Raw genomic sequence first — 27561 nt, forward strand, 5'->3', positions numbered from 1 at the left:
AGATCATAGAATAAGAAATCTTTTTATTTTAAGAGAAAATATATATAAAATACAAATCATGAACACTTTGAGGCATGCCCATGGTTCAAAATTCTTTTTAATGTTTTTCCAAGTAAATGTTGACATACAATATATTTAAATTTCCAAAGACAGATTTTTTTTTTTTTGGCAGTGAGTACTTTTCACCACATAATCGTGATAAAACAAGACAAGAAATAATCACCAGTGAATACAAAACAAGTGCAAGGAAATAAATCTACCCACTGACAGTTCGGCTCAAACTTGAAGCTGTGTAACTTGCGCTTTTTTTTTTTTCTTTTAATCCAACATTGCGGCGGACAGAAACACAAACACTGAACGATATAGTGTTTACAAATATAATCAAACTGGTAATAGTTTTGCGAACATTTGACATCAGACAGGCTGGTACTCAGCTGGCAGGTAAAAATAACCAACATGTAATTAATCACAGCTTATTATGCAAACAAATGAAAGTAATGCCCAATAGCCCCTTCAAGCTAAGAGGAAGTGCACTTTGGTTGAATGGCAATCAAAATGAAAAACATGAATTTCAAATAGTGCAGTTTGCACTTAGGAGAAGCCGTGTGAGCAACCAGTTGAAAAAAAATCAAAGAGCATCGAGTTATGTCAGAGTGATGTCAGAAATGTATAAATAATCACCAAATGTCCTCAACTGCAACACTGATCTTTTTGTCTGTTTTCACAGGATTTCTGCGCAGTCGGGGCGGGAGCCTCCAAACTGCAGCACGCCTGGACATGGAGGGCCTCTGCTCAGGCTCTCGTGGGCGCTGCGGCCTCCTGAACTGGAGGTGGCGCCGTGACTGCCACTAGGAGGCGTTCTCTCTGGCTGGGACCATATCTGTGTGGCTCTGACGGGACGGTGCAGGCGGTGAGCGTCCAGCATCTCCAGCAGCAGGTCGTAGAGTGGTACCTTATTCTTGCACTTCATGCTGTACAGGTGCTCCATGCCTTTGTTACTGCAAGCGTACATCAAAATGTTAGCATGACGCTAATGGGCATTCGTCGGAATAAGGAAGATCGAACAGTCATCTGGGAGTTGTGGTGCTTTCACTGTACCACTAGATCACATCAATCCACTTGGCAAACAAGGGATGGAAAGCGAGACCGCCTTTGCTAATGTAACTTTCGAAGTCCTATGCACTGCGCTTATTTTACTTCAAAGTCTGTGGACTCTTCTATAGCACCTGTATTTTATTTACGGACGGTTGTTTTTAAAATAACATTTTTGTTGAGTTTTACTCTACACATGCACCCAAAATACATATTTAAAAAAACTCAATCTAATACTAAAAAAACCTATCAAACTCGCTCTGAAAACGAATTTAAAACAAAAACAAACAAAAAAAGAATTCAAACTGAAACAAAAATGAACCGGTGAACCAGTGCCAGAATAATGGAGGAGTTGCCATAGCAAAGCCTGAGCTTCAGTTAATTGACTGCCAAAATGCCCATCACCACTGAGAAGTTCAAAAAAAAAAAAAAAAGTATCATTCACCTCATGTGTCTGATGTGAGAGAGAAGAAGGAGCAGCTGGGCCTGCCGCCTGGCCTGCTGCTGCACCGAGCATCCTGATTGGCTGATGTGATGTATGAGGGCGTCCGTGATATTGTCCAGCATGCCCTGCACCGCCGCGCCGTCGTGAAGCGGCTCCATGGTGCCCGTGCAGAACGCAAAGGCGCCTGCATGGAAGAAGCGCGGCAATCATCTCTTCAGTCGCCACAACTCGAAATGTTGCGTCTCGCTGAGATTCGTCAGTGCTTGTCGTACGAGTTTGTGACTACTAATTGGGTCACGCTGTCTAGGAGTGCAACTATTTGAGGAAGTAGTGCAGGAAAGTTTATATAAAAGGTCGAGAGCGGCGGTTTGGATGCCCACGCAGCAATCACAAGTCCATCCGGCTCATGCAGCTGAGTCGCCAGCGTCATCTCTTTGGTATTTTCGCTTTCCCGCTCCTGCCAAATAGCTTCATCCTTTCACAGCGAGCTCGGCCTTTTTTTTTTTTTGTGTGCGCTGCCACGTGTTGCCGTGGCAACGCTTGCTAGCATCACCGGCGCTGACGGGCCCTTTCCGGGACACCGTGTTCGCGCTCCAGTTACGGGGTCTGCGGGTGTCGTCGGGACGCATCCACTCCCGAGAGCGCAAACAATCAACAAGGAGCACGCGTTGCGATGAGATGCATCCGTCGCCAGTCTTTGGGACAGATTAAAATGAAAGCTCTCAGCTTTACCGGAGTTGAGCAAGATGATGGCTTTGAGACAGACGAACTCCTCGGACTTGAGTCTGAGCATGCGGAAACGGGAGGCGGTGGCCAGGAGCATGTCGAAGATCTCCGCCATGCCTTCCACGCAGTCGCCTTCACTCCTGCGCGACACAAACAAACATTGCGCCAACGACTCATCCTTGAAGTCATCAACAACGACCTCAAGTAGTCACGGTCGCAAACTACTCAAAGCCGCTTTCCATATCTTGTCACGTGTCATCCGAGTTATTGTGTAAGTGCACAACTTGTTTGTAAGTGTTGCTACAACACAAGGAGTGCTTTTGCGCGTCTGCCCCTCATTTTAAAGTTCTGGGTTCAACTACTCAGCCTTTCCCCTCATTTTCCAAGAACATGCACGTTAGCTTGAGTGAAGCGTCTCAATGGTCCACAGGTGCGAATGATTGTTAGCCTAGCTGACCGGTACGCCGCGTCTTTAGCTAGCCGGATAAGCTTCAGCTTCCTCCCCGGAAAAGCGCTACACAAAAATGGCTGGATGTTATTCCCTCCATCAAAAGCCAAATAACGTGTCCGGTTGAGGAGTTAATGGAGCCACCGTCTTTGGTTCTCGACATTCGGGCGCAGCAGACAAGCGCCCGGGGAGGAGGTCGGATGCTATCAGAGCGAAGGTGGCGCTGCAGCTAAGGGAATGCGTCGACCCTGACCCGCTGCGTTTTAGTCATCACGGCCAATCTGGCAGGACACTTACGCTAGGGGCCGGCTTTTTACAGATAATACGCTAATCCATTTCCCGATCAAATGGGACCATCAGGCACAGCAAGCTAAAAGCTTTTTCTGTCTGCCTCTGATTCATCTGTCTTTTTTTTTTTTTAACAAAGGTAGAAGTGATGATTGGTCAGGTTGTTTACTCGGAACGCGGGAAGGGCTGAAGGAAGGAGGGGGGGGGTGGGACAGCCATCCCTTCTTCCATCTCTATTTCCTCGTCCTCGCAACTCTCCATCTCTCCGTCGCTATTCATTTTCTATCATTCTGTGCATCGAGGCTTTTGATTACATCTGTCCTGGTTGTCAGCGAAGCTGGATAATGATGCGTTGAGGGAGGGATAGGGGGTCCTCTCTACGCCGCGGGGGGCACATAATTAGTCTTTCACTGTATGACACCGTATGACAAGACGTGTTGGGATGGCACAATGGCCGCTAAGGTGCGAAATGGAAAAATCTACAATGCTGATGTGTCACTCTTGAGGGGGTTGTGTGAGAGTGTGATGGAGACGCAAAGAGCAGCCCCCCCCCCCCCCCCCCCAAGAAGTAGGCCAACGCTCCTTCTCCTCTTTTACCTGTCGAGAATGAGGTCCTGAGCGAAGATGAGCTTGCCCGGACAGTGGACGGACCTCCACACGAGGCCAATCATCAGCACCTCCAGCCACGAGCTCTCCAGCAGCTGCACCTGGTCGTGCAGGGACAGCTGGAGGAAGCCTGAGCACAAAGTCACGTGACACGCGTACAGCACACTTGACACTCGCCGCCGCACGGCCGTGACTCACGCTTGAGCATCCAGACGGCTTCGTCGGATGATTAGTCACGGTGATTAGCTTCTGCCTACTCGCTCAACGCAAAATAACGCAAGCTGCCGCCGTCGTCGCCGCGGCGGCTTCTGTTGTTGTCGCTGTCGGCCCGAAATGACACCACGTGTAGTCGCCGTGTTGTCACAACAAGCCTTATCGCCGCTACTCGGCCCGCCTCGCAATATTACCCTTGGTGTCCGTCCTCTCATTTGCAATTAAAACCGGATGAGAAGCACTGCTCAGTGGTATATTTCTATTCCGTGAGTGGTTAATTCATGATCCCGTGGACTTAAATGCTGTTTTGGGAGGTTTGGCGGAGTAGCTCGTTTGTTACTCGGGCTTTACCTGGCAGCTTTTTGGCCCATGCGATCATGTGGACCAGCTCCTTGTCAGCCATGCTGGTGAGTAACATCATCATGGTGACCTCCGTGTAGGGTCGGCTCAGCTTCTGTCGAGAGCATAATATGGGGGGCTCGGCCCCCTGTAGCAGGAGAAGCACCTGACGAGGGCGAAAAGAAACACAGTCTTCAAATTGAATGATGGCTCCATCCATTGAAATGTGCTTTTTGGAAGTTTCTTCCTGTGCGTGATTCAGAACCTGGTCAGGAGGGATGTCCGTCGCCGACGTTCTTCCCCCACCGGCACTTCCGCCGCCGCTCTGCTTCCTCCCGTCCTGGGGGGCCACTTTTCTATGCTCGGTCTCTTTGGTCGACTTCTCCGTGGCGCCGGTCCGCCGCTTGTCACGGCGTGTAATGCGACCGCGGTCTTTGCGCACACCTTGTGGAAACAGCAGTGCCATACCAAATAGAACGGATTACCGTATTGCTTCACGTAGCACCTTCCAGTCCAAAAAACACTCAGTCGACACCTACTTTTTCCCCCCCCCCACAGATAGAAACAAGTGACAACTGTAATAATCTGAGTTCACAGACAATATTGTTCACAAACGGACATAAAAAATAGTTAACCAACTAAACCCATTTGAACGCCGTCACTATCCACAACAGCAGCACCTACCGAGGCACGTAAAGAGTCGCAGATGCACTGAAGTGAGGAGTCTTACCGGCTGCCACTTGGATGTTATAAACGACTTCCCTGCACAGTATGAAAGCAGTTACGTTACGTGGAAACGCCATCTTTATGGGGATCAGCCTTCCAGTTGACTCGCTGTGCTCACTCCACACTGTTGTGAGCATGCATTCTTATGTTTGTGTTCATCTCCAGTTTCATATGAAATATATTATTTACTTTATTTAACCAAGAATGTAACATAGATCAATAGAGAATTTCATGACTACCCCTAATTGATGCCTTTACTTAGGCCTAGATAGGGCTGGGCAATTATGGGGGGAAAAAAAATACTCATCACAATTATTTTATGCTATTGAGATTTCAATTAATAAAATGATTCGTGATTGAGTGCAAAACGTGCTTTTTTTTTTGTCAACTACTAAAACTCCCAGTCATCCCTGCGTGTTGAACACTTTATTCTTGAACGCTCTTTTTAGGTTTTATCTTTTTGTTTGGCTTATAAAGTGACCCTGTACAATACCATGTGGAATTCAAGCCTCTTGCATTTTTACTCTGCCCAGTACATCCGCACCTTTCCCGCTTTGTATCTTGGTCCGCAAGTCAAACGGTGAATAAGCATCTCCCTTTTGTCTTAAACATGTTCATTTTTTTCGCTTATTTCGTTGTTCGATTTGTGTTTTTAAAAATCGAGGGATTGACTGGGGTGCGTGCGCTGGCCCCTTGGGGGCAGTGTGGTGCCTTTGCATCCACGGAGTACACACTTCGAATGCATTAAGAGTAGAAGAAGAACGTTGCGCTGAAACGCAACTAATATAACTAATTTATTTACAGATTGGTAAGAATGCGTGCTTGTGAGTAGGATTATTTTACCTATGCGGATGTGTTTCTCCATCGTTTGGGCTTGAAAATTTGTTATTTGAATAAATATATCTCCCGAGAGTCAATGCTAATTTCCCCATTCGCCTGTCAGTGGGATTTTACATTGACTTTACTATTTGCCGTGTCAATGTAATTAAAACGCGACAATTGTAATATTTGAATTGCCAAAGCACCGCGCCATTCTTCACGATAACGCAGCCTCTTCGATTAGAATGTTTTTTATGTGAGAAGCCAAATTTTAAATCACGATTAGATCTTGATTAATTGCCCAGCCCTAACTCCTAATAGATGCTTGGTTCTCTCTGGAGTTGAGAAAATAAATGCCGCCCGGTAACTATATGAGGAAAAAGTGTATACATATAATACTGTGTTTGTGGGACAAAATGAATCATGATGCTTAACAGCTAATAGCTGGAGAGTGGGTGACATGGTCTTGAAATAGAAGTCAGCAGGCTAGCAGCACATAGTTTTAGGAGATTCAAGAAGTATGAAAACAAAAGTGTGGGTGTGCACTAATCAGCGCTCGTACTCCTTAAGAGGAAATCACTTCAAGGTTAAAGTTAAACTTAGCCTGAAGAATGCCAGTGGATGCACATATTTGTGGCTTTCGCAGTCGGAGCCTCTCCTACTTGGCATCACATGGACTTAATCAATTTAATATAGAAAAGTTTGAAGACTAAGAGGAATTTTTTGGGTGTTCCTGCCCACCTCCTTTCATCATGCCCACTTCATAACACTTCCTTAGTCGGCACGCTTGGCAGCTCTTCCTGCGATTCCTGTCAATAGTACACTGATTGGTTGCCGGGCACACGTAGTCATTGTGACCTGAAAATGGAGAAAGAAAAAAAAATCTATTACAGACTTGAAGGGGCCCTACTCCAGTGTTCAGTTCACATAGAGGTTATTTAGTGTCCAGGAACACTCCATTCCCATTTTAAATGGATCTGTGATGGAGGAAATTAAAAGGTGGCATCCTCGGCTTTGTCATTGCCATGGAGACTATTGGATTCTCTGACCGCTCTTTGCATCAATATGGCGTCACAAATATGACTAAGCCACACGGAGCAGATGGAGCTTTTGCTCTGTACAAGCACAACCTGAGGGATGTTGGACACTGAAAGTAAGTTGGAAAAATATTTTTGCTTCTTTGTCCATCTCGTGGCAACAAGCCAGCTTCTGTTTGATTGTTTGTTTCACTGTCAAGGTTAGACAGTACCACGAGTCTGTTGGAATACTGACAAAATCGATCGGAGTCAATCATTGTTATACTTTTTTTTAAAAATCTATACAGGAGAGCTACTTTCTCGCTACACATTTTGGTGACATGAAGAAGTCACAGTCAACATGAACTTATTGATCGGATCTGTGTTCCTGGTCCTGCCAGGTAGTAGCAGCTTGTTGCTAGGCAGAATTATTGTTTTGTTGTTGTTGTTGTTCATTGTGCCCCATGAGCCAAGGAAAATATCTGTCATTTCGATGACACGCTCAGGGGTTGTATCATTCCCCTGTTATTTTTCCCCAAAGCAAATATGGAATGAGAATCCTTTCAACGGTAAAACTCTCGCCATTGCAAAACCTTTCTTAACTTGACAGGTCATATTTTCAACAACACTTATAACAGTCCCGTTATTGTCAAGCTCAAGACTAAGAGTGGATTTACTTTGTAGATCCAAGTGACCAATTCCAATTTACAGTCTAAGTCAAAAAATTCTCGACAAAATGTTCCACGCCCGCCCGCTAGTCTCACCATGGGTATTGTGCTTAATATTGTGTTTACAAACCTGAATTTGTGAAAAATAGTCTTTTTTTTTTGTGTGTGTAGAAAGTAGTGCCTACCTTGAATGCTCCTCTTAAAGAAGGCCTTGCATCCTTCGCAGGACCACACCCCGTAGTGGTAGCCCGAGGCATAGTCGCTGCACACGGCACAGAAGCGCGTCTCCTTGGCCATCTCAAAGATCCCGATGGCGGCGGCCTCCGAGCCCCCCAAGATGTACGCATCGTCACTGGTGCCGCACTGGTCGTCTCTGGACGCCTGCTGCTGACTGACCGTCTCGCTGGACCTGCCACAGGTACGATTCCTCTTGACCTACTTGTCAATTCTCGATGACACACGGCTGCATTCGGTTCAAAGATAATCTGCACCTTAATGCAAACTCAGTTTCCGATTTCACTTTATACATATGGAAACATTGCCGTGGCGCTCTTACGTGTTGTTCTTTGCTCAAGGTCCCTCAGAGTGGTGCTTAATCTCTGGAATTAAAAAGCAGCTCGATCCCGTCCGCAGCGATAGTGGCCATGTTTTGAATCAAGTCAAAGATTAAACTAACAGTCCTGTCACATTCAGTAATTAGTGTTTGCGTACCGCCGGGGTCACTCACTGTTGACTGAATGTCCCCCCAAGCTGTCCTTCGGCTAACAAGATAAAAAGACTTGATTTTCAAAAAAAAAAAGGCGAGTAAACTGTCGTAGCGGTTGTTTGGAGTTGCATAATCAGCAAAGCGCAATCAGAGTTAGGTTGGGGGTGGGGGGGGGCGGGCATCACCTCCCACCCGATAGATGCCGAAAGTGACAAAGAGCGTGACAGACAAAGTTGAAGAGGGTTGGGTCTCACCTGTAGATGGGTGTTGAAGTGGTTTCCAGATAGTGATGGCCGGGGGGGTGCATGAATGGGCTGAGTCGAGGGCTGGTGGGCACAAACACGAGAGGGCTTGTGGGCCCGCTGCCCAGTGACTGCAGGCTGCCGTCCGTGGGCGATCCGTGGGTCTCCAGGGGTGCCGAGTAATAGCCCGGCACGGGGTGGCTGTAGAGCGGCGCCTGGGCCGGAGCCGGGGAAGCGTAGTCGTACGTTCCCTCCAGGAAGTCCACCGTGGCAACCCCACCGGACCCCCGGCTTTCTTCGGGGTACATGCCGCTGAGGGGGGCGCGAGACGGGCGCGGCGGGGACAGGTTCTCCAGCTCTGAGGCGGCCGGGCGGATGCCGGGTCCCGGCGGCGGTCCGCAAGGCTTTCTGCTCTTTGCCGGGCTCTGCCTGAGCAACATCACAGCAGAGCAGTACTGATAAGCAACATGATTTAGACTTGCTCTCCACTTGCCGGGGAGAGAGGGTGGGTGGGGGCAGGAACGAGTGGCGCTCTCTCTCCTTTTCCACTGTGTCTCGCACACATACAGATGTGATACTCTTCTTCTTGTCCTTTCTCAGGGATGGGCAACTTGGACGATGTGGGGTACACCATTTTCTTATCAGCACTACTACGGGGGCCACACAAAAAAATGCCTTTTTCAAAATTGACAAAATACGCGGCAACCCGCGAAGAGCAAAAAGCCGCGTATAACACTGGTCAACAAAAGGTTTTAATCGGAGATGCAAGTAATGTTTTCTTTTGCTGATGCCAAATTGGTCCTCGTTTCTTTCTCAAGCACATCACGTTTTCAGAACAATAATATCATATCTAATATATTTGGTAACATTTATGAATTAAGGGTTAGGCTCAGCAACAGGTGTTTTTTTTTCTGAAACGTCAGAACTCTAAATTTGAATGCACGGTAAAAGCCGTATTGCGCAACTATTTTATAGGTCAAACTGAAAGAATGAAAATATCCTGAAAACCTGAGGTGTAAAAAAAAAAAATACAATTTTTTTTTAAATCAGTGTAAAAAAAATTCCCTAATTAAAAATTTCTGCCAGAGTACAATTGGTGCCCGTTTAAATGCATTGGAATTTTTTTTTCCTAAACCTAAAAAAATGATTCTTGATAAAACTACGATATGTGCTTCCCACGAAATAAAATCTGCGGTAGGTGAATCTCTGGGTGTTGAACCGCTAAAATGTGGCGTCCAGGAAATCTATAATTTAATTTACCCCAACTCACACACACACACACATTCAAAAAGTTATTTTTTTTTGGGGTTGGGAGGAGAATCAATAAATAGAGTGGCCACTCAGAGGGTGGGCAAGGGCCACTTGCAGCCCCCGAGCCCCCAGTTGCCAACCCCTGCTTTTCCTGCCTCTCCTTCAGCTCCCCTCCACCCGGACCCCCACCAGAAGACAACTGCCAACCTCCTTTCCTGCCCGTCTTTCCTCTAATGTTTAGGAGGGATGTCTAGTCAGGATGGGAAGACAAATAGACCAAGGCGTACAAAATGGAAGTCGTGCTTCCCGTACAACTCGACTGTCCCGTCCCACGCCGCCACATCATCTCCTCCTCCTCTTCCGCCACCTTTGTTTTATGCAGGAAAGGATGTTCTCGGAATATTCATAGTTCATTTAGCTGATCTTTGTCATTGACGTAGAAGCGGCCGCGTTATTGAACACACCTGAGACTCGGGTAAATCAAATCACAGCGCAGACGAGGACGGGCGGCGTACGAGTCAAGCGGCCTGAAAGCAACAAGACGACAAAAAGCGCCGCTCACCTCTTTAAACGCCAGGCGTCCTCTCTGCCGCAGGGCTCGTTTCGTTCATCCCTTCGACACGCGCTCATTCAGCTCGACTCGCTTGGGCGAAGTGGAAACGGTGGAACAGTGGCGAGGGTGGAAAAAAAAAAAGGAAAAAAAGAGGATAAACAAATTAAAAGATGCAGTCAAATCGATGGAGGCGGTGCGTTTGAGCGCCAGGTCACCATAACACAGCAAACAACGCAGGAGGTCAAATCTCATTTCGCCAGCCAGTAATTACACAATCCTACTCCCGATGATGGAATCAAAGAGATACTGAGTATTTTGTATTCCTCATCGTTTCATGACATTAATACAGCTTTATTTGGACCATGATGCCAACTTGTGGCTATTCTACCGACCGCAGAGCAAACAAAGGGACGGCAGTAGTCGCGCAAACAAATGACCCTCAAAGTTACTCCACGCGTCAGGAGTCCTTGCACGTTTCGGTGCCACATGTCAAGGTAAAGAAAAAGCCTTGCGCTGCCGAAAACCAGTAACAAGCTGTAAGAAGGCTTGCTGCCTCAACCCTGCAAAGAGATTATAAAACACCAAACAGTCGGGCGCTTGAATTAAAACGTGCCTATTTGCACGCGCGCTTGCTTACCTGTCAGCCACGTTCGTTCTCGTGCGAGCGTCGAAAGCGACTGCCGACCTCCGGCGAGAGAGGAAGAGCTCAGCGTTTTGGCAGAGGCTTCATTTTCCCATCTCTTTCTTGAGTAAACAGCCCCATTTTCAGAACATGTCAGGTCAAGTGGAAAACAAGTAGCCCTGATGATGATATATATATTTCATTGCATTTCCCCAGAGGGGGACAAAATGAAGTCGTATTAGATTGCAAGAAAATACAGGGAGCCAACCAAATCACCTAATTGGCTCAATTTCGGGCCACTTAAAGCTCCTTTAGCATTGTCATGCACGTTTTTGCATCTACAGCAGTTGGGCGGGCTCCAGAGTCGAGTCTAACCTGACCTCGAAGATAGGAGGTCAACATGTCAACTGTAACGGCAGAATAAAAACACGACGAGTGAATATTAATGGGGCATTTGTACAGCTGTGTCACTTTTAGCTTTCGCTACTTGGCTGCGTCGTGCTGACGTAACTGTTTTTTTTTTGTTTTGGTCTTGTTGACATCAAAAAGCGCTACTTTCGTAAGAGGGGAATTTGGATGCAAATGAGGTCAATATTTCAGGCCATATTTCACGTGTGTAAAATGACAACAGGGATCAGGGAGGAGACAAACTCGAGTCGCTGCAGCTCTTTTATTTGATGAAAAGTCGGTCATTAGAAGGATAAGATCTCGCCAGGAATCCACAGTGGCAATAAGGGCTTGAAGTGCAGACATGCATTTTGATCAGTCAGAGAGTCGCCGGTTTGTTGCGTGCACTGTTGGCTGCCTTTACTGCATGTTAAGTCCACCCCCCCCAACCCCACACCCCCACAATTTTTGTACATTTTAGGAACAATCTAATGGAAACATACTCCTTCAGTTAAGTAGAATCGAACAACCTGAAGCTTACTTTTGTTAACTTGATCACCTGTAAACATGAAGACATAGCACACATTTGATAGTTTCATGACTTGGTTCATTTGTTCTTTCCATTTTTGTATTGGCATTTTAACACATGCCTGACTGATTTTTTTTTTTTAACATCTCCTTGAAGTATAATAACAACTTCCTGAGAGAGATGAAAATGTACAATTTGTTCAGTGCTTTCTCAATGAAACAGTAAAGTGACAATAACATCATCATGTTATGGCTTTGAAGGCGAGAGTTGATCGTTGATTGTGAGGTCAGTCTTGCCGATCAGAGTTTGGACCGTAGAACTGAATCACGGCATACTTTCCACAGGTCATCCAGTCTGGGTCTTGAGAGCTCAGCTTGCTCCCCTGGCCAGGCTGCAGACCCACTTGAATGTTCGCCTTAAGAGTCCTCAAACTGCACAGCGGTGCCGGTCCAAATCCCCTCAGTGCAGTGTCAAAGTCCACCGTGTGGTCCCAGTCGCGATCTCCTGCCAGCTTCCTGTAATTGAGATCGCCTTTGAACAGCAACAAGTCCGCCACCTGCAGAGCGACGTACAGGTCCGGGGCGTCGGCTGCCATGTCGCAAAACTCGTTGGGCTGCGTCCAGAAGGGATGGTCATGATAAGACCACACGCCCTCCTTCACGTATTGCTGCCACCGCAGCCCTCTCTGGGACATCCACCTGTGATTGGCCGCCATGGTCTGACGGATGGTCCAATGAAAATCCTCAGCCGTCACGTCGGAGACGAACCACGGGAAGGATTTGCCGTGGAAGCGGACCTCCCCGGCCAGACCGGAGGACACCAGGAAATCGGCCAGGACCAAGTCGGTGACCAACTCAAAGCCGGCGTTATCTAGAACAAAGTCCACTCGGCTGGAGCTCCTTTTCCCCGACTGTCTCTGTTGCCGGGCAGAAATGAGCGTCGACCACACGGCGTCAGAGTCGTCCACTAAGATGAACGTCTGCAGGGCGAGTAGAGAGTCGATGGGACTGATCTTCTGCGAATTGTCCACGCCGGCAGAGATCGACAGATCACATTTGTTCCCCCAAAGGCAAACCTTTTAAAGAGTCAAGTAAGCACGGTCAACAATTTGGCATTCAATGTGTGAGTGTCATTTGGTTTTACTGACCTGGAGCAGTTTGTTGAAATACTCCCTCGGTTGATTTTCTGAGATGTCTCCCGTTTTGTTGTCAAAGGCCTCGAAGTAAGTGCATAAAGCCATGATAGCCTGCTGAGATTCAAAGAAGCTCCGAGTTTTCCCATCACTGAAGACGTCGTAGCCACTGATGGGAGGGCTGGAAACAGCAACATCATCGATGACTCCTAGCATTGTGTTAACATGACAATACGCAAGGATGTGTGAAGGTGTGTATGTTTCTCACTTGAGCCAGAGGGCCTCCCGTATCCGGCGGTACATGTAGCACTCCACATATAGCCACGGCGACTTGAACCAGCTGACCACCTCCTGGCCTCCACACTGCCCCTGTTGTCTCTGCAGGTACCGGTTCCAAGAATCCGTGTCCTCCAGGCCGTCCGTCAGGGCGAGGATGGGTTTGTCTGTTTGCAGCTCGTTCCTCAGCTTGGACAGCAGAGAAATGGTTTGCTTCTCTGCTTGGATTCCTTCCTAATGTCAAGAGTTGACAAAGCAGGTCAGATTTTACACATCCAATACAATAAACGAAAGCTTTGTACTTAACATGGAATGGTGAATGAAATAATTGCACATGTGCATTCAATTTTAAATTCGTTTATGTAAAGTTAACCTGAAAGTACTCTACTCCCATTTTCACCCGAATTGTTGGGAGTGCTGTATGTAGCCTTACCTCCCCATATTCTTCAAAAAACTTGTTTTTGTTGCGATGGATTGTGTCGATGACTTTTGTGAGGATGGTGGGCAATCGGTCTCTCACTGTCAAGTAAGCAAACGACCTACAAGGAAGAAGATACACAGCATTCCATTTAAATGCTAACTCGGGGCATCAGCCGTGCCGAGCTACTTTATAGCATGCTTAAGTAGGTTTGAACACTTTTAGATTGACATGATTTGTACAATTCCGAACATCAATATTTGGATTTGTATCGCCTCACGTTAACAGCCAGTCGTGCAGTGCAACACTGGAAGCTGAATGCTAAAGCTACTTCTCGTTCGACTACGTTCGCCTCCACATTAATTACCCGTTAATAGACACGATAATGAATAACTACATCACACTACATTGTTTAGAATCACGGAAACGTATTTCAAGAAGCTGTCACCCTTCATACCCAACTACTTTAGCTGACAGAGAAGAAGGAACTACGTCGCCAGTCTGGTCGGCCGCCATGTTTGTAGGAGCTGACTTACTCGTCAATTTCACAACTTTATTTAAAAGTCGTCTAAACATAAGCGTTGGGTGTTTGTGTTAAAATTAGTCATTCGGAAATTATTACTAATATTTTGTCAGACCCCAATTATGTAGTTCCAGAGGACAAATAGAACAACTGTTAAGCTTTTTTGTTTCTAGGATGACAGAAACGTTCGAGTTGTTTCTTTTATAGTGCTTTGCTGCCACTTAGCGGCCACCAACATAACCGCTGCTGAAAAACATTGAACACGTTTGTTTGTTGGTTTTATATATAAATAACACGATTACGTAAGTTATAGTCGCTTGCTAAAAGTGCCGCACTTCACATACATTTGCGGCCCTCATCTTGGGGCATCCCGGGTTCTCCGTGGCAACGGTTGTCAGGGAAACGCGGGTTGGTCCTATCAGGAAATTGCAGCTTTTGAAGCCCCGGGGGCTTTTTTTGGCGGGAAAGTAAGGAAGGTGGGGTAGTGCTAATATTTTGATCAGGGTAAGAAATTAATGTTGCGAAGTACACATCGGTGTGTGATACACAGTATTTGCATGTCGGGAGGCAGTTAACCGCTTGCGTTTTTGTCGAATTTCCAAATAGGGCCAACCATGGAAAACAAATCATCTGTTGAAAAACAGCGCAATTCATTTGGGACTGGGACGTCCCTCGTCGCTCCCGAGTGTCTCTGCGTGACCAAGCGATTGGCCTCAGGCTACCCTGCCTGCTTGTCTAGAAAATATAGGCATATCAATTGATTCTGACGCCATCACTATGGGAACACGCCAGCCCATTGTCAGGATGTTAGGGGGGCCTTGAGTGTGGGAGTCCAGCTGCGTCCACCTCCGGTGTTCAGCCACCACCGGGCCGGGCCTCCCTTCCCCCCACCGGGCTGCAGCCTTGCCGGATCTGTTTGTGTGTGTGTGGAGTTTTTTTTTTTTCTTTTTTAGACCGAGAGGGGAGTGACTCACCACTCCGGTTTCCAAAGGACGCGGAGTTGGGGGGAGGGCAACGGTTGAACGTGAAAGGTCCTGTTTAAACAGGTGTTCCGGCACATGCTTGTGGCGTTGACCCGGTTGCATCCGCGGCAATGGAGGTGCTGTCACACAGTTGCGTGCTGACGTCAGGCTAATTTCACGCTGCTGTCCGCTGAGTTTTTGCAGACTATGCCGTTGGTTTTATGGCTGGATCCAAAATCAATTTAGTGGTGGGACAATCCCGTGTGACGCTGTCTTCAGATAGCGAGGATGACTATAAGGAGGTTAAAGTAAAACCCGAGTCAGCGGGTGTTAGTGCTTCGGCTACCTGCTGGGAGCCCGCCAGCATAAGTAAACAAGCTTTTTTTGTTGTTGTTGTTTTTGTCCCGTTTCCATTTAAATGTAACACCGCTCCACCGGCGCTTTTGTTTGTCAAAGGTTTTGTGCGCCTCCTTGCCTCACAGGCCTCTAGTCACAGACATGATCAGATGTTGTTTGTTGATAGGATAAACAACAGGGCCCCGCTTCAGAGGACAGTCCCTCCCGCCCATCTCTCCTTTTACATACCCGACTTTTCTGGCCCGCCAAGCGGCTGCAGCCCAGCGTCCTGTGGACTCCCTGTCCCCGGTCTTGAATGGCTCACTGTTTTCCAAAAGAATAACGCCAATCAATGGCCGCCTCCGATGACAACACACGATTTCATTAAGTGGTTTTAAAGAAGGGGCCATTTCAGTAGGAAAGTGCTCTCAGAGCCAAACTAAATTCAGGAGCAAATATGCAATGATGGGACCAAAGTCTAGCAGAATTCTTCGGTTCGTGTTTTGTAGAATTGAATTGCCAACTGGATCAAATCCTCTCGCCCACGGGCTTTTAGCGGGGTTCGCGCATACCCAAATTTGGGACGAATTTGATCATTTTCAGCCCCTCGTGATTAAATTCAGCAAAGGCCTCATTGTCAGATGTCTTTTAAAGATTATCCTCAACAACTATCAAGCGGAGTGCGATTTGTTGTGGGTAATTGTTCCCCGATTTTCTCGGAAAACGGTGAGTCGACAATCATAAACGTTCGATATGTTCAATATTTAGTTCAATTCATACTTGGTGATAACGTGAGTGGTTGTCTGTGTACTCCGCTTTAGGTTACCCCTGGTCCAGATTTTTTAAAATATCGCTTCCTGTTTTATTGATTTATTCTCAATTAATTTCTGAAATCAAGTAAGGCTGAATCAAGTAAGACTTAAAAAGTACCCAATAAGCCTTATCCTGAATTTGTGTACTGGCATGCTACTAAGTTTTTGTGCTTCTCGAGGTTGTCTGTGCATGAGAATGGATGCTCTTTAACAAGACATGGGCAATAAAATGAGCATGGAACGAGTAAACAACCACTGTATAAGAGCGCCTTTTCAACGCTTTTGCAGTTAGACCAAACATATTAAACTTTCTACATAAAATGATTAACTGGAAGTGGTCGGATCTTGCAGCACAGGAGTTTGTGGAAACAGAATTGAGGATTGTTAAGGATGATGTTCAGATAAGACGGGGGTCAGGTCTCACATATTCAGTGTGTCAGTGGGTAATTTAATTATGAGATGCTATCAAGTATTCTGTCCTAATTCAAATAGACACGTAGGCGAAATTGTTGGCTACTGTTTCGCGGTGCGGGGCCCTTTAAGGAATTGCATATGATATTTAATTAAGCATTAAAAACAAATAGTGGCACGTTGTAGTCGGATGAATGAGTTAGCAGCCAGCATGTAGCCGCCGTGGCTTAAAGTCGCCGGCTCGTCTCCGCGGGGCTTTTTTGGCTCCAACGGCGGTTTAAAACAACAAAAAAAAAGGACACCGCTTGGACTGGTGGCGTGTGTGTAGGTGGGGGCGGAAGGGGGGGGGTTAGAATTAACGTTACCGCGACCGCCCCCTTGGCCAACGGATCCTTGCAACGGTCGCATTTGGCTGGGCTCCTTCGCCACAGTCATGTGATTGTAACGTAAAACCCCCTAACCGGAAAACAACCGACGACCCTCTCCGCCGCTGAGCGAGCGGCTTACAAAGCTGCTAGGAGCCCGGAGAGGACGGACGTGTCCCCGCCCGGTGACAAACAACCACAAAAAAAAAAAACCAAGCGGCGGTGGCGTCAAGGCGACGACAATTTCGACGGACGAGCAGCGGATACGGTAAAAAGCTGGCGACACACGAACACGATCATTGACTAACAAGTGAAGCACCGTTATGTTTTATTTATTTTAATTGTTTTTTTGAGAGTGTGCGCGTCATACGGAGAAGTTCGTGATCGTTCGCAACCCCATCCCCCTCACGTCCGTCCGTCCGTGCGCGCGCGCGCCTGCCTCTTTACGTGGTTGTCTGTGTGCTTGCTTGCGCGTGCGCGTACGTCCGCTTCTGGCGCTAGCTTGTAGCACACCGAGAAGCGGTGGCGGGCACGTCGCGCTGTGGTCGGTGCCGTGTCCCGCTTTTCAGCGTGTCTAATCTACCGTTTGCCTTCTCATTCTCGCACCGTTCCGTCGCCTTAAAAACCCATTTCACGCCCAACTCACCTGCTGCCTTACAGTTGATAAATGTTTGCGGTGAGGATAAATTTAAAGTCGTACTACAGAAGTGAGTTTTCCACGTGTCTGCCTCTCAGCAGGGGCGGCACTATGCCATCTACAAACAATTGTCTTAGTACCACAACTGGGGTCCAGTCTACACTAATTCTATCATTTGAAGTCTAATTGAACTTGTCTGACAGGTGCAAGACAACATTTTCCTCCAGTGGGATTAAATTATTGCAGTGCAATTTGTGTCTGCCTCATAGTTGAATGGTCCCGGATTCGAATCTGGCTCCAAGCTTTTGTGGATTTTCTCTACTCCCACACTCCCAAAACCATAAATAAAAGATTAATTGAAGACTCTAAATTGGCCCTTGCTGACATTATGAGTGTTAAAAGGTTGTCTTTAGTTGTGTCCAAACTCTTTAGGCTGGGTCCTCCATGGCACTTATATGTGATGGTTTCAGATTAAATTGTACAACTGAAAATGAAACATCTGCCTCTTCATAGACCTAAGCTTAAAATGAAACGGTGGCACCTTGAGATGAGTGTAATTCATTCCACGACTACGCTGATACTCAAAACACTATACTAATGTGTATACTAATCGTCAACTTCCAACTTCATGTCCCCCATCCCCATTTACGCTGCCATGACGTATGTCCTAGTCGCGCTACTTGAAAGCATAAAATCGGAATTATGTGACTTGAAGCTTCGGAAATGTATCGGAGAAGTTCCAGCAGTGGTCTTACAGAAGATATATTTCAAATCCAGACTATTAAAATTAAAAGATTTGCTCTGCGAACGAATCCCCCTGGAGTCGAGTGCACATTCCTGGCCTTCTCTGCTGTGCTTTCATGCAACCCTGGAAGCATTCTTCCAGAATCCTCTGCAGCTCTGTTGTCACGACCTTCTTGGTGTCGTCCATGTCTTCATGAACCCATCGACCTTGGGAAAGAGCAAAGAATCGCTCAGAGGCAGGTCAGGTATGTAATCACTCGGAGCCAGGTCAGGTATGTAGAGAGGTTGCTCAAGTGCTTCGTTATTCTTCATGGCCAGGAACTGTCAGGTGCTCAAAGTAATGTACAGTATGTAGATGCATTGTCACGGTGAAGCAGCCACAAGTTTTCCTGCCTCAATTCTCCCCTCACTAAATGATGCAGGACATCCTTTTAGACTTGCTGGTTAATTATCTGGCCTACATCAAAGAGGGAAACTTTGTGTGGGTTTGGAACATTTCTGCCAATCTCTTTTTTTCGTCAATGGATGCTACAGCTTCTTGTTGACTTTGAAACTTGGCTTGTAGCCGACGTGTGCACATTTTGAGCATGACGTCTCTGATCCACTGGTTAAAGGACACTTTGATTCTCTCCTCTTTCATCTCAAACGGCTTCAAACAACAAAGCGTGTGACGGAAAAGTGGTTAGGACTGCACGACTGTCCGTGTTTTATGTTATGTGTCGTGTTTATTATTTTACTTTATGTTAACTGTTTTGTTAAGCGCTTTGTTACAGCTGCCGCTGTTGTGAAAGCGCTATATAAATCAGCATGTATTGTATTGTATTGTGACGCCAGTTCTGGAACCGAAAGCAAAAAAATGAGGTAAATAATTATCTCAGAGGCTTTTGTTTGCGCACGCATCCCTTAAATCATCTACTGTCAACTGCATTTCAACTCTTTTGCGACCCAAACCAAGCTTGTCAACCTTGCAAACACAATCTGACTTGATCTTGCCTTCTCACTCTTGCTTAACATAAATTTAATATATTTTTTTTAATTCGATTAATGCGTTCAATCGAAGGCTGCCTTGACTCACCAACCCAACCCCCCAAAACCTGACCACCACCACCATCACCATCCTTTTGAGTAAATAAATACCACTAGTGACTATTTGTGAAAGTCCGGTGAATGTCACCTTTGTGTTTTTAGCAAGCAAAACATATTAGGTATGCAATCAAAGCTTTTGACTATTGTAGGAAAACAGATTCATCATTGAATCTGAGCTAAAAAAAAAAAAAAGACTGGACAGTCAGGCAACATTTTTTTAAAGCAGATCACTGAAATGTGGCTGAAGTCAAATTTTGTTGGTTCCTGTTCCTGTTGTCCAAGTGGCCGGAAGTTGATGTTTTGGTTTTGATCTGTTGCTTGAGCAAAGAAGTCGTTCATAGACGTCAGTCCGGTGCCTTGATTGTTTCCCGTATCCTGCTACTTTGTTTTGAAAACGGTCAAGATTCTATGGTGAGATGCCGTAAATATTTTTTATTCCACAGAAAATAGCCCAAAAAAGTCGACTATTGTCATTATGCGATCAACTGGGCTGTTGGCAATGGCAGACCGAAACAAAGCTGGGCTCGGCGTTTTACCCCTTCGGAAACCACACGTCGTGCCATTCTGTAATAGAATGAACAGTTGAGACCACCACACGTGTTTGAACGTGACCAACCAATTGCTATAGACTCGAGTTTAGCGTGAGAAATGTGGCAGAACTGGACAAATCGCACACCGGTCACGGCAGAGCGGGACTAAACTTGAAAAGACCCCGGGGGGGGGGGTCGTTTAAATACACGCCTACTTCCATGGATTGCCCCCAGTCAACTGAGAAAGACTCCAGCCAAGCACAAAACACTCCATATTTGTTTTTGTATTGACAAGAGAGTCCTTTTTAAAATGATATTTTTTAGACCCCCATAAGAAAACACTTGGCCACAGTGGCATGCACCCCCCTCCCCCACTTTTTTTTTTTTTTAACGGGGAGGAGAGAGACCCGAGGGTAGCAGCACCGCACTCCGGGTGTGCGGCCATCTGGTCGAGGCAGATGGCAAGATGGGCTGTTGTGTACAATAAGTCTCCGGTTTATAAGTAATGCTGTCTAATTCACCAGGAGAGTAAATTATCAATGGTGATCAATGTTTAGGACGACCGGAAAAAAACCCCAACAACAACAACTGTAGTATGCATGCCAGGTCAGCGGGTGGCAGCAAGTAAAGTTCGAATACCTTTTGTCAGCATTCTCTACATGTCCTATGTGGATGAAGATGGCTAGTCACAGTCGTGGAATACAAACACGACCCCTGACGCGTCTGCTACGGATACCGCTCGTATTTGCGCCGCTACTGCAAATTCTGTTCGTTCTACTGCTCCTACTACGATGACCAAAACGACAGTTTTTAATCTGTCTTGCTGTAAAAGATTGGCGTCAAGAGTCCCATAATCGGGTCACCCTCAGTGACGTAGCACGGTTTTGCACTGCACGCTATGGCCCATCTTGCTCCGTCTTCCTGTACAGAGAAAGTGCCGGTCCGTCATCCTCCTTCACAAGGGCGTGGGGTGGGGTGGCGATGGTGGCTGATTTTAGAACCAGTTTCTGTCTCAGGAATGTGAGGCGACGCCCTCTGCCCTGATCATGTGATGGCCCCAAGCCGTCCCCAGTCCTCCCAATGACCTCGGGGGGGTCGACGGCAACTCGTCTCGATTGGTCAGCGGGGATACATGGCGCTCTGACATGTCCCGTGAGATTGACTTCACACGACCCAAAAGCCTTAATGACAAAAAACAGAGTCGTGCTTGGGCAAAAGTCTTTGGACCGTGAAGTTGATTCCCCTCTAAATCTGGTGGTCTTCTTCCAGACCATGGCAAAATGGTGACTTACCCAATGACATAAACTTACATGCAGTTGTTGGAACTGATGAGCTTGCTGTCTTTAGTTTGTTCCGCCGAGTACCGGAAGCTCAAAGGCGGCCTGCCACGGATGCTCGAACGTTCTCCTCTCGTCATGTCACATTCTGATGTCCCGACTCTGAGTGCCAGTTTTGTTTGCTCTATGACGTTCTGCCAGCTTTTGTTGCATTTGCCCCCCGTTCTCCTGTGACTGACAACCGTTAGGTTTCTCATCTGTGCCGTGCAAAAAAAAAATAAATCGGGCCAGGCATTCGCAGCGCTCACGGCCTGCCACGTTTTCTCATCCCCCGTCCGCCCGTTGTTTTCTCACATCCGTCCTGTTTTGTCCACAGCGGCCCGCCAGGAACATAGTGTCGTGTAAATGGAGCGGTAAAGACGTTTTTGAACTTCTGCACCTCGTATTTAAGAGCTACGGTGAATGTATGTTTGGAGGCAACAGTATTTCATGTTTGGTTTTGACCTCGACGCAACTACAGTCCTTAAAAAAAAAATAATAATAATAATATTAGCCCACCATCAAATATATCATGTATGCCACAGTTGCTGAAAGCAAACAATGACTGGATTGCCTAAATGGCTAAAATAATACATTTATATTTCTGGAAACAATTCCTAGGCCGGACTGCCGAAGATGTGAGACCCAAATGATATTTTTAAAGAGAAAATGTTATTTACTTGCATTCCTGAACACGAAAATTTGCTGCAGCAGTTGAAAGCCCATTAGTAGAATCTAATTTGTCTCTAAAGGGGTAAATTCGGTGTGAAATGTTTCATTCCTTTTCAACATGATAAAAAAAAAAAAAAAAGTCGAGAGCTCATTGAAGTCGTAACAGTCCCTTTTAAAGCACTTGATGATGCTGGATGGTCGCCTGTCATTTTCATGACATGTCGTCTAATAAATGTCATTTTTTTTCTTCTCCTTTCTCTCCACTAAGCACTGACTTGTGCTTTTTAACTTTTACTTATAACACTCCTGTTATGCTCGGGTGCAGCATAATGCTCCTGAGTCAATTTGACCTGGGGCGTGTTCATTATCCAATTGTGTCCGAAACCTAAAACATTATTGTTACAGAAAAAAAAACAACACCAAAAAAAACCCCCACTTTTTTGCTTGTTTGTTTGTTTAACTTTTAAATGGGTCCGTTTGCCCAGCAACCCGACAGCGGGGTTCTGTCTGAACCGATCCTGGTGTGACGGCGCTTGACCACAGTTATCATATGAGCGCCACTGCTCAGGAAATCAAATGTTCATAATCAGCCCAGTGCGCACGTCACTTTTGAACACAAATTCTCGAAGGAGTTTACTGAGCCGCCACTCTGCCGTTAAGCTCTGGAGCCTTTCAAAAAAATCATCCCCCCCACCCCCGTGCGGTCGCTGTCGCCTCCGGTCTCGTCGCAGACAGGAAACTTGACTAGCGCGCGTGTGCTCGTGTGTGCGTGCAGGTTGAAGAATGGAGTTGGCCAACCACGGTCTTATCCTGCTGCAGCAGCTCAACGCTCAGAGAGAGTTTGGCTTCCTGTGCGACTGCACCGTGGCCATCGGAGATGTGTTCTTTAAAGCCCACAAGGCCGTACTCGCTGCCTTCTCCAACTACTTCAGAATGCTCTTTATTCACCAGGACAGGTACAAGAAACAGTGTGTTCTCACACACACACACACACACAACCACAATGTGGATGACTTGTACCAAGTTAAAAAAAAAATATTGTCGTCAATTTTCTTCAAGAACGAGCGAAGCAACCACCTTAAGCTAGCGGCGTGCTATTTTACTGTTGTGCAAAGAAGCTACTGACAATCCCGATTTGAAATTTTCTCAACAAAGAGCCCCAATACGAGATTGCAGCCACATTAGTCAATTCACTCCATGTTGCTTCAAGACATCATTAATCACCAATCGATTCCGCACCCTGGCGGCTAAATGGCTCAATTAACGCAACAAATGTGACAGGGCAGTTTATAATGTCAATACTCTGCCAGATTTTTTTTTTTAACTCATTCACTCCCAAAGACGTTTTTAAACGTCTTTTCAGACTGGGTCCAGAATTAGCTGGTATTGAATGAATTAAATGGGCCATACTTCTGCCACCCCTGATGTCGTCTACAACTTTGTCAGAGTAAACTGTCGACTGCATGTTCGAGAGCATGTGTTTTTCGACACGAGCCCCAGTTGAAGGACACTCGTGTCCGATGTTGTTTCAGCGACTGCGTGCGTCTGAAGGCGACGGACATCCAGCCCGACATCTTCAGCTACCTGCTCAACCTGATGTACACAGGCAAGCTGGCCCCGCAGCTCATCGACCCCACGCGTCTGGAGCAAGGCGTCCGCTTCCTGCACGCCTACCCTCTGCTGCAGGAGGCCAGCCAGTCGGTGTACGCGCACCCGGAGCAGAGCATCAACCTCTCCACCTCCCTCTACGGCATCCAGATCGCCGACCAGAAGGCGGCGCTCTCCGCTCGCTTGCCGCTTTCCTCGCCCGTTGACATGGAGACGCTGGGCTCGGAGGCCCAGTACCCGTCCGCGGCGGCGGCGGCCAAGCCGGCCGCTTCCCCTCCGGAAGCGGAGGCGTCCACCAGCGGGGTTCAGCCCACCGAAGAGGAGGCGGCGTCGGAGTCCCCGATCGCCTCCGCCAACGCCATCCTGCACGTGAAGCCCAGCATCATGAAGAGGAGCTCGTCCTTCCGGAAGCACTACTCCTGCCACCTGTGCCGGAGTCGCTTCAACCAGAGGAGCCTGCTGAGGGAGCACCTGCTGCAGCACGCCCAGGCGGCGGAGAACCACAACGCCCTCTCGCCCGTAACGCTCGCCGAGCAGAGCGCGGCGGAGGCCGAGGCGCTCCTGAAGGCGAGCCGAGTCGCCGCCGTGGAGATCGTCAGCGACGGCGAGCAGACGCTGGCCTCCGGCAACAACTCGGACTCGCCCCGCGCCGAGGCGTCCGCCTCCGGCTGGGGCGCGGGCATCCCGATCGCCCAGGCGGACACGCCGCCCCCCTCGGACATCGCCGACATCGACAACCTGGAGAACGGCGACCTGGACCGCGAGCTGAAGCGGCGGAAATACGAGTGCTGCACGTGCGGCCGCAAGTTCATCCAGAAGAGCCACTGGCGCGAGCACATGTACATCCACACAGGTAAGCCTTTCAAGTGCAGCGCCTGCGGCAAGAGCTTCTGCCGCGCCAACCAGGCCGCCCGCCACGTGTGCCTCAACCAGGGCGCCGACGCCTACACGCTGGTGGACCGCCAGAGCATGGAGCTGTGCGCGGCCGGTGACGACAGCAGCCAAATGGAGGCCATGTTCCTGGCCACGTCCAAGCCGTACAAGTGTAACATTTGCGCCACCACCTTCTCCAGCCCCAACGAGGTCATCAAGCACCTTTGCTTCACGCAGGGCGGCCTGGCGGGGCTGCCGGGGGCCGCCGCCCTGATGCTTCCGCACGACGAGCTCTCCAAAGATGACGGCTCGGATCTGTCCAACTCGGGCACGCCGCTCGAGGCCATCAAGGCCGAGGACCCCCTGGTGGAGTAGACGCCAAAACCGCCATTTTTTTTTTTACTAAATTATAACTCACGACTAAGCTCAAAGGCCTCAGTCTGGGTTTTGTTTTTGTGCGGAAGATCTTTGTGTGTGTGTGTGTGTGTGTGTGTGTGTGTGTGTGTGTGTGTGTGTTCCCCATTCTCATCGACTTGAATAGAACGAGGGGAAATAAGCGCCATCCTATCTTGTCTCTATGGAAAGCCGTTTTTTTTGCATTTTTATTCAATATTCTACTCGTGCATTGAAATGTTCATCTACGAGTACTCTTTTTATCCTTGTAAGATAATTCAGCGCACCAGTTAGTCTTACTAGTGGTCATTTTCCACCTCAGCGTGTGCATTACTGCACACTCGAAGAACAAGCACACATTAGTACGAGTACTCGTACTGTACTAGTACTACATTAGCAGAAATGTCTTACAGTAGACAGAGGCAGCAGCCGAAAAGATATTGTCATTCTGCGATTGCGTGTAATTGTCTTACAAGTGACAAAGAGCATTCGAGTACTTGAACGATGCAGTGCGCTAGTAGGACCGTGGATAAATGTTTAAACGACGCGTCCCACGTCACTCGAGCTGTGGCAGGGACGTTAGCGTTCAAAGAGGAAGCGAGGGGCCCGACGTGCAGGTGAAGTGTGTAGTTGTGAGGCCATACTTAGAAGCTCATAATGCTCTGCTGCAGGGAGACGCGTTAGAATTGCAGCTGATGTCCACAAAAGACGCGCACCCGAGACAATCTGTGATTTTGACGTCTTCCTTTTTTTTGTTGTTGTTGTTTTTTTTGTTTTTTTTGGTGATCGTAAAATTGAGTGAAAAATGTGCACCTTGTTCATTTGTTAATATGGCATCCACCACTGGGAAGCACACTTATTTTCCTCAACCTTTAGATTTTAATCAAAGAAAAAGCATTCGTGAAAACTTGAATCTTCCCCTTTTAAATAGTTCTAATTTTATACACAGTGGTATAATTTACAAAAGAGACTACAGTATTGTAATGAAAATGTAGCTTTCAGAGTCGAAATAATGGGACGAGATAGAGATAGTGGGACGAGGGATAGTTTTTAACTGTAGCCTCAAGTGATGAACATGTAATAATCGTAGTGACTGCCTGATCAGATAGGTGTCTTTCATGGGTTCCATCTCTGTATAACATAAGAAACTGGTGCATTTCATTGAAAAGCTTGTATCGTGTTTTTTATTTGAACAAACATTTCTCCACATTTTCTTCTTTTATTGAAAGTGGTTCGCACAAAGTAATATTTGCTAAAACCAAGTAACATTTTTGTCAAATTGTATTGTATGATTTTTTTAAATCCCCAAACCAAAAAAAAAAAAGTACATATTTTTATTTTTAAAATTAGCAATTCTAAACCTTTGGTCCTTATTCCCGTTTTTAATGACAAAACACATCTGTCTCAATTTGTTTTCTCCAAAACACAATGTTATTTATTTTTGTTTTGGGGATATAAAAAAACCCACAAAATTTGGAGATGCTTTCCTCTTATGGTTATCGTTACTTTCGCTCAACCCATGTTCTTCTCATCTCGAATAAGTAAATAGTTTGGAATATTTGTTGTTCAGAAAAGGTGCAAAGATGTGGTTGCAGTGTTGCAGTTCTTCCAGTTTTGTGGCTAGATCGCGCTGCAGTGCGTCACCATGCACACGTCTGTGTTGCTCACAGGAACATTGTGAATATATATTGTTTGAAGCCATTCACTGCTCGGTGAGTGTGTGGGCAAGACGTGGCTATCTCAGGAAGATGACAAAGTTTGACAACGTCCGATATACGTTTGTGTCACATGTTATGGAGACATCAGGATGAGACGAGTCCATCCCATAACAGATGCTGATGTTCCCTCTCAAAGCTCGTCTGACATCTACTGTGATCAATATGTGCTCTCAGGAATGTGACTCTTATTATTTTTTCTTTCCTCTATCAACAGCTTTTTTTTTTATAATGAAGAACAAAGAATAAAATGTGTCTTTTGAAAACGCTGACTTTTTATTTTGGCTAACGTGTTTTCAAATGATTCAACGGTGTGGTGAATGACATCAATAATGTCAACACCGATTTTGATACATGCTCAGCACATACACAATCCGAGATCCAATACAGTGGATTTATGAAAAAGTATTCAGTGCCTAGTTTTGATTGACTGTACCAGTGCTTCCCAAGAGGTAGGTGATCTAGGAAAGCAGCAACCGTATTGTGGAGAACGGGTTGCACCCATCAGACAGGGGAACACATTATTATTACAAACTGAACATACCTATATAATTGAATGTGTGTGAAAGGAAAAAGTCATTTCCCTTTCAAGAAAATGGGAAGTATAAACATGAAACGCATTTGTAAATAAGATAACCTTTATTAGTCCCACACTGGGGAAATTTGCAGTCTTTAGCAGCACAGCTCCGTAACAACCGGGCTAATGCCTTTAAATCGTCTTTCGGCGTCTTAAAAATGCCCCGTGTACAAAACGAATTTTACATGTTCAATCACATCGAGTTATTTTTGGGTGACCTCTCAGCATAGTTTAGCGCGGGATGAAGCGCGCTGCCTATGTTTATTTATGTGTTTACTTTCCCATTTCATTGATAGCGGTTACATACGCTCGTGTGGCCTGTGTGAGCAGGAGCTGTTTCGTCACGAGAAAAACACCTTATCATTACAGCATAACTTGAATATCCCAAGTATGGCAACATAATGTGCTGAATAAAACCAGGGTATTTTCAGACCATTCGACCTACTTCTTAGAAAACATTAATAACAGATTTTGAAGTTAATGTGTATTGTTTTTCAAA

General features: G+C 46.7%; 3 protein-coding genes across 9 annotated transcripts; 1 reads left to right on the forward strand and 2 right to left on the reverse strand.

Moving 5' to 3' along the window:
- Window positions 1-79: 79 nt before the first annotated feature.
- Window positions 80-10869, reverse strand: LOC147185614 (estrogen receptor-like). Of its 6 annotated transcripts, XM_086104581.1 has the most exons (12): window positions 10776-10869; window positions 10148-10228; window positions 8347-8763; window positions 7572-7795; window positions 6444-6560; window positions 4888-5007; window positions 4423-4601; window positions 4170-4323; window positions 3597-3735; window positions 2270-2403; window positions 1538-1721; window positions 80-998 (listed from the first exon to the last, which is right to left on the reverse strand). In XM_086104581.1, exons 2-12 carry the CDS (start codon window positions 10213-10215, stop codon window positions 722-724), a joined length of 2013 nt encoding a protein of 670 aa, XP_085960707.1. In that variant the 5' UTR covers window positions 10216-10228; window positions 10776-10869; the 3' UTR covers window positions 80-721. The 6 variants fall into 6 exon arrangements, with proteins under 6 accessions (XP_085960707.1, XP_085960710.1, XP_085960706.1 ...); XM_086104584.1 differs by lacking the exon at window positions 4888-5007; XM_086104580.1 differs by having other exon boundaries at window positions 4170-4601.
- A 547-nt stretch (window positions 10870-11416) lies between these two features.
- LOC147185615 (damage-control phosphatase 1-like) lies at window positions 11417-14078 on the reverse strand. The gene is made up of 5 exons (XM_086104299.1): window positions 13960-14078; window positions 13518-13623; window positions 13077-13318; window positions 12824-12989; window positions 11417-12751 (listed from the first exon to the last, which is right to left on the reverse strand). Exons 1-5 carry the CDS (start codon window positions 14076-14078, stop codon window positions 11963-11965), a joined length of 1422 nt encoding a protein of 473 aa, XP_085960425.1. The 3' UTR covers window positions 11417-11962.
- Window positions 13234-26751, forward strand: LOC147185616 (zinc finger and BTB domain-containing protein 2-like). 2 transcript variants are annotated; one of them, XM_086104298.1, is made up of 3 exons: window positions 13234-13343; window positions 22672-22852; window positions 23429-26751. In XM_086104298.1, the coding sequence occupies exons 2-3, from the start codon at window positions 22680-22682 to the stop codon at window positions 24750-24752; spliced, it is 1497 nt and encodes a 498-aa protein (XP_085960424.1). In that variant the 5' UTR covers window positions 13234-13343; window positions 22672-22679; the 3' UTR covers window positions 24753-26751. The 2 variants fall into 2 exon arrangements, with proteins under 2 accessions (XP_085960424.1, XP_085960423.1); XM_086104297.1 differs by lacking the exon at window positions 13234-13343 and adding an exon at window positions 16930-17179.
- Window positions 26752-27561: the final 810 nt, after the last annotated feature.

This window comes from Hippocampus guttulatus, chromosome 23, assembly GCF_054856545.1.
Source record: "Hippocampus guttulatus isolate MCC_2025c chromosome 23, RoL_Hgut_1.0, whole genome shotgun sequence".
Taxonomy (NCBI): Eukaryota; Metazoa; Chordata; class Actinopteri; order Syngnathiformes; family Syngnathidae; genus Hippocampus; species Hippocampus guttulatus.

Excerpts from the sequence above, each read along its gene's own strand:
- LOC147185614 (XM_086104580.1), bottom strand. The coding sequence starts at position 10,215 with ATGAGCGCGTGTCGAAGGGATGAACGAAACGAGCCCTGCGGCAGAGAG. Across the intron at positions 5,008-6,443 it reads AGTGGGCATGATGAAAGGAG|TGTGGAGTGAGCACAGCGAG; the intron begins GTGGGCAGGAAC and ends TGCTCACAACAG. Across the intron at positions 3,736-4,169 it reads ATGGGCCAAAAAGCTGCCAG|GCTTCCTCCAGCTGTCCCTG; the intron begins GTAAAGCCCGAG and ends CTTTGTGCTCAG.
- LOC147185615 (XM_086104299.1), bottom strand. The coding sequence starts at position 14,078 with ATGTTTAGACGACTTTTAAATAAAGTTGTGAAATTGACGAGTAAGTCA. Across the intron at positions 13,624-13,959 it reads CTGTCAGCTAAAGTAGTTGG|GTCGTTTGCTTACTTGACAG; the intron begins GTATGAAGGGTG and ends TCTTCCTTGTAG. Across the intron at positions 12,752-12,823 it reads ATTTCAACAAACTGCTCCAG|GTTTGCCTTTGGGGGAACAA; the intron begins GTCAGTAAAACC and ends ACTCTTTAAAAG.
- LOC147185616 (XM_086104298.1), top strand. The coding sequence starts at position 22,680 with ATGGAGTTGGCCAACCACGGTCTTATCCTGCTGCAGCAGCTCAACGCT. Across the intron at positions 22,853-23,428 it reads CTCTTTATTCACCAGGACAG|CGACTGCGTGCGTCTGAAGG; the intron begins GTACAAGAAACA and ends ATGTTGTTTCAG.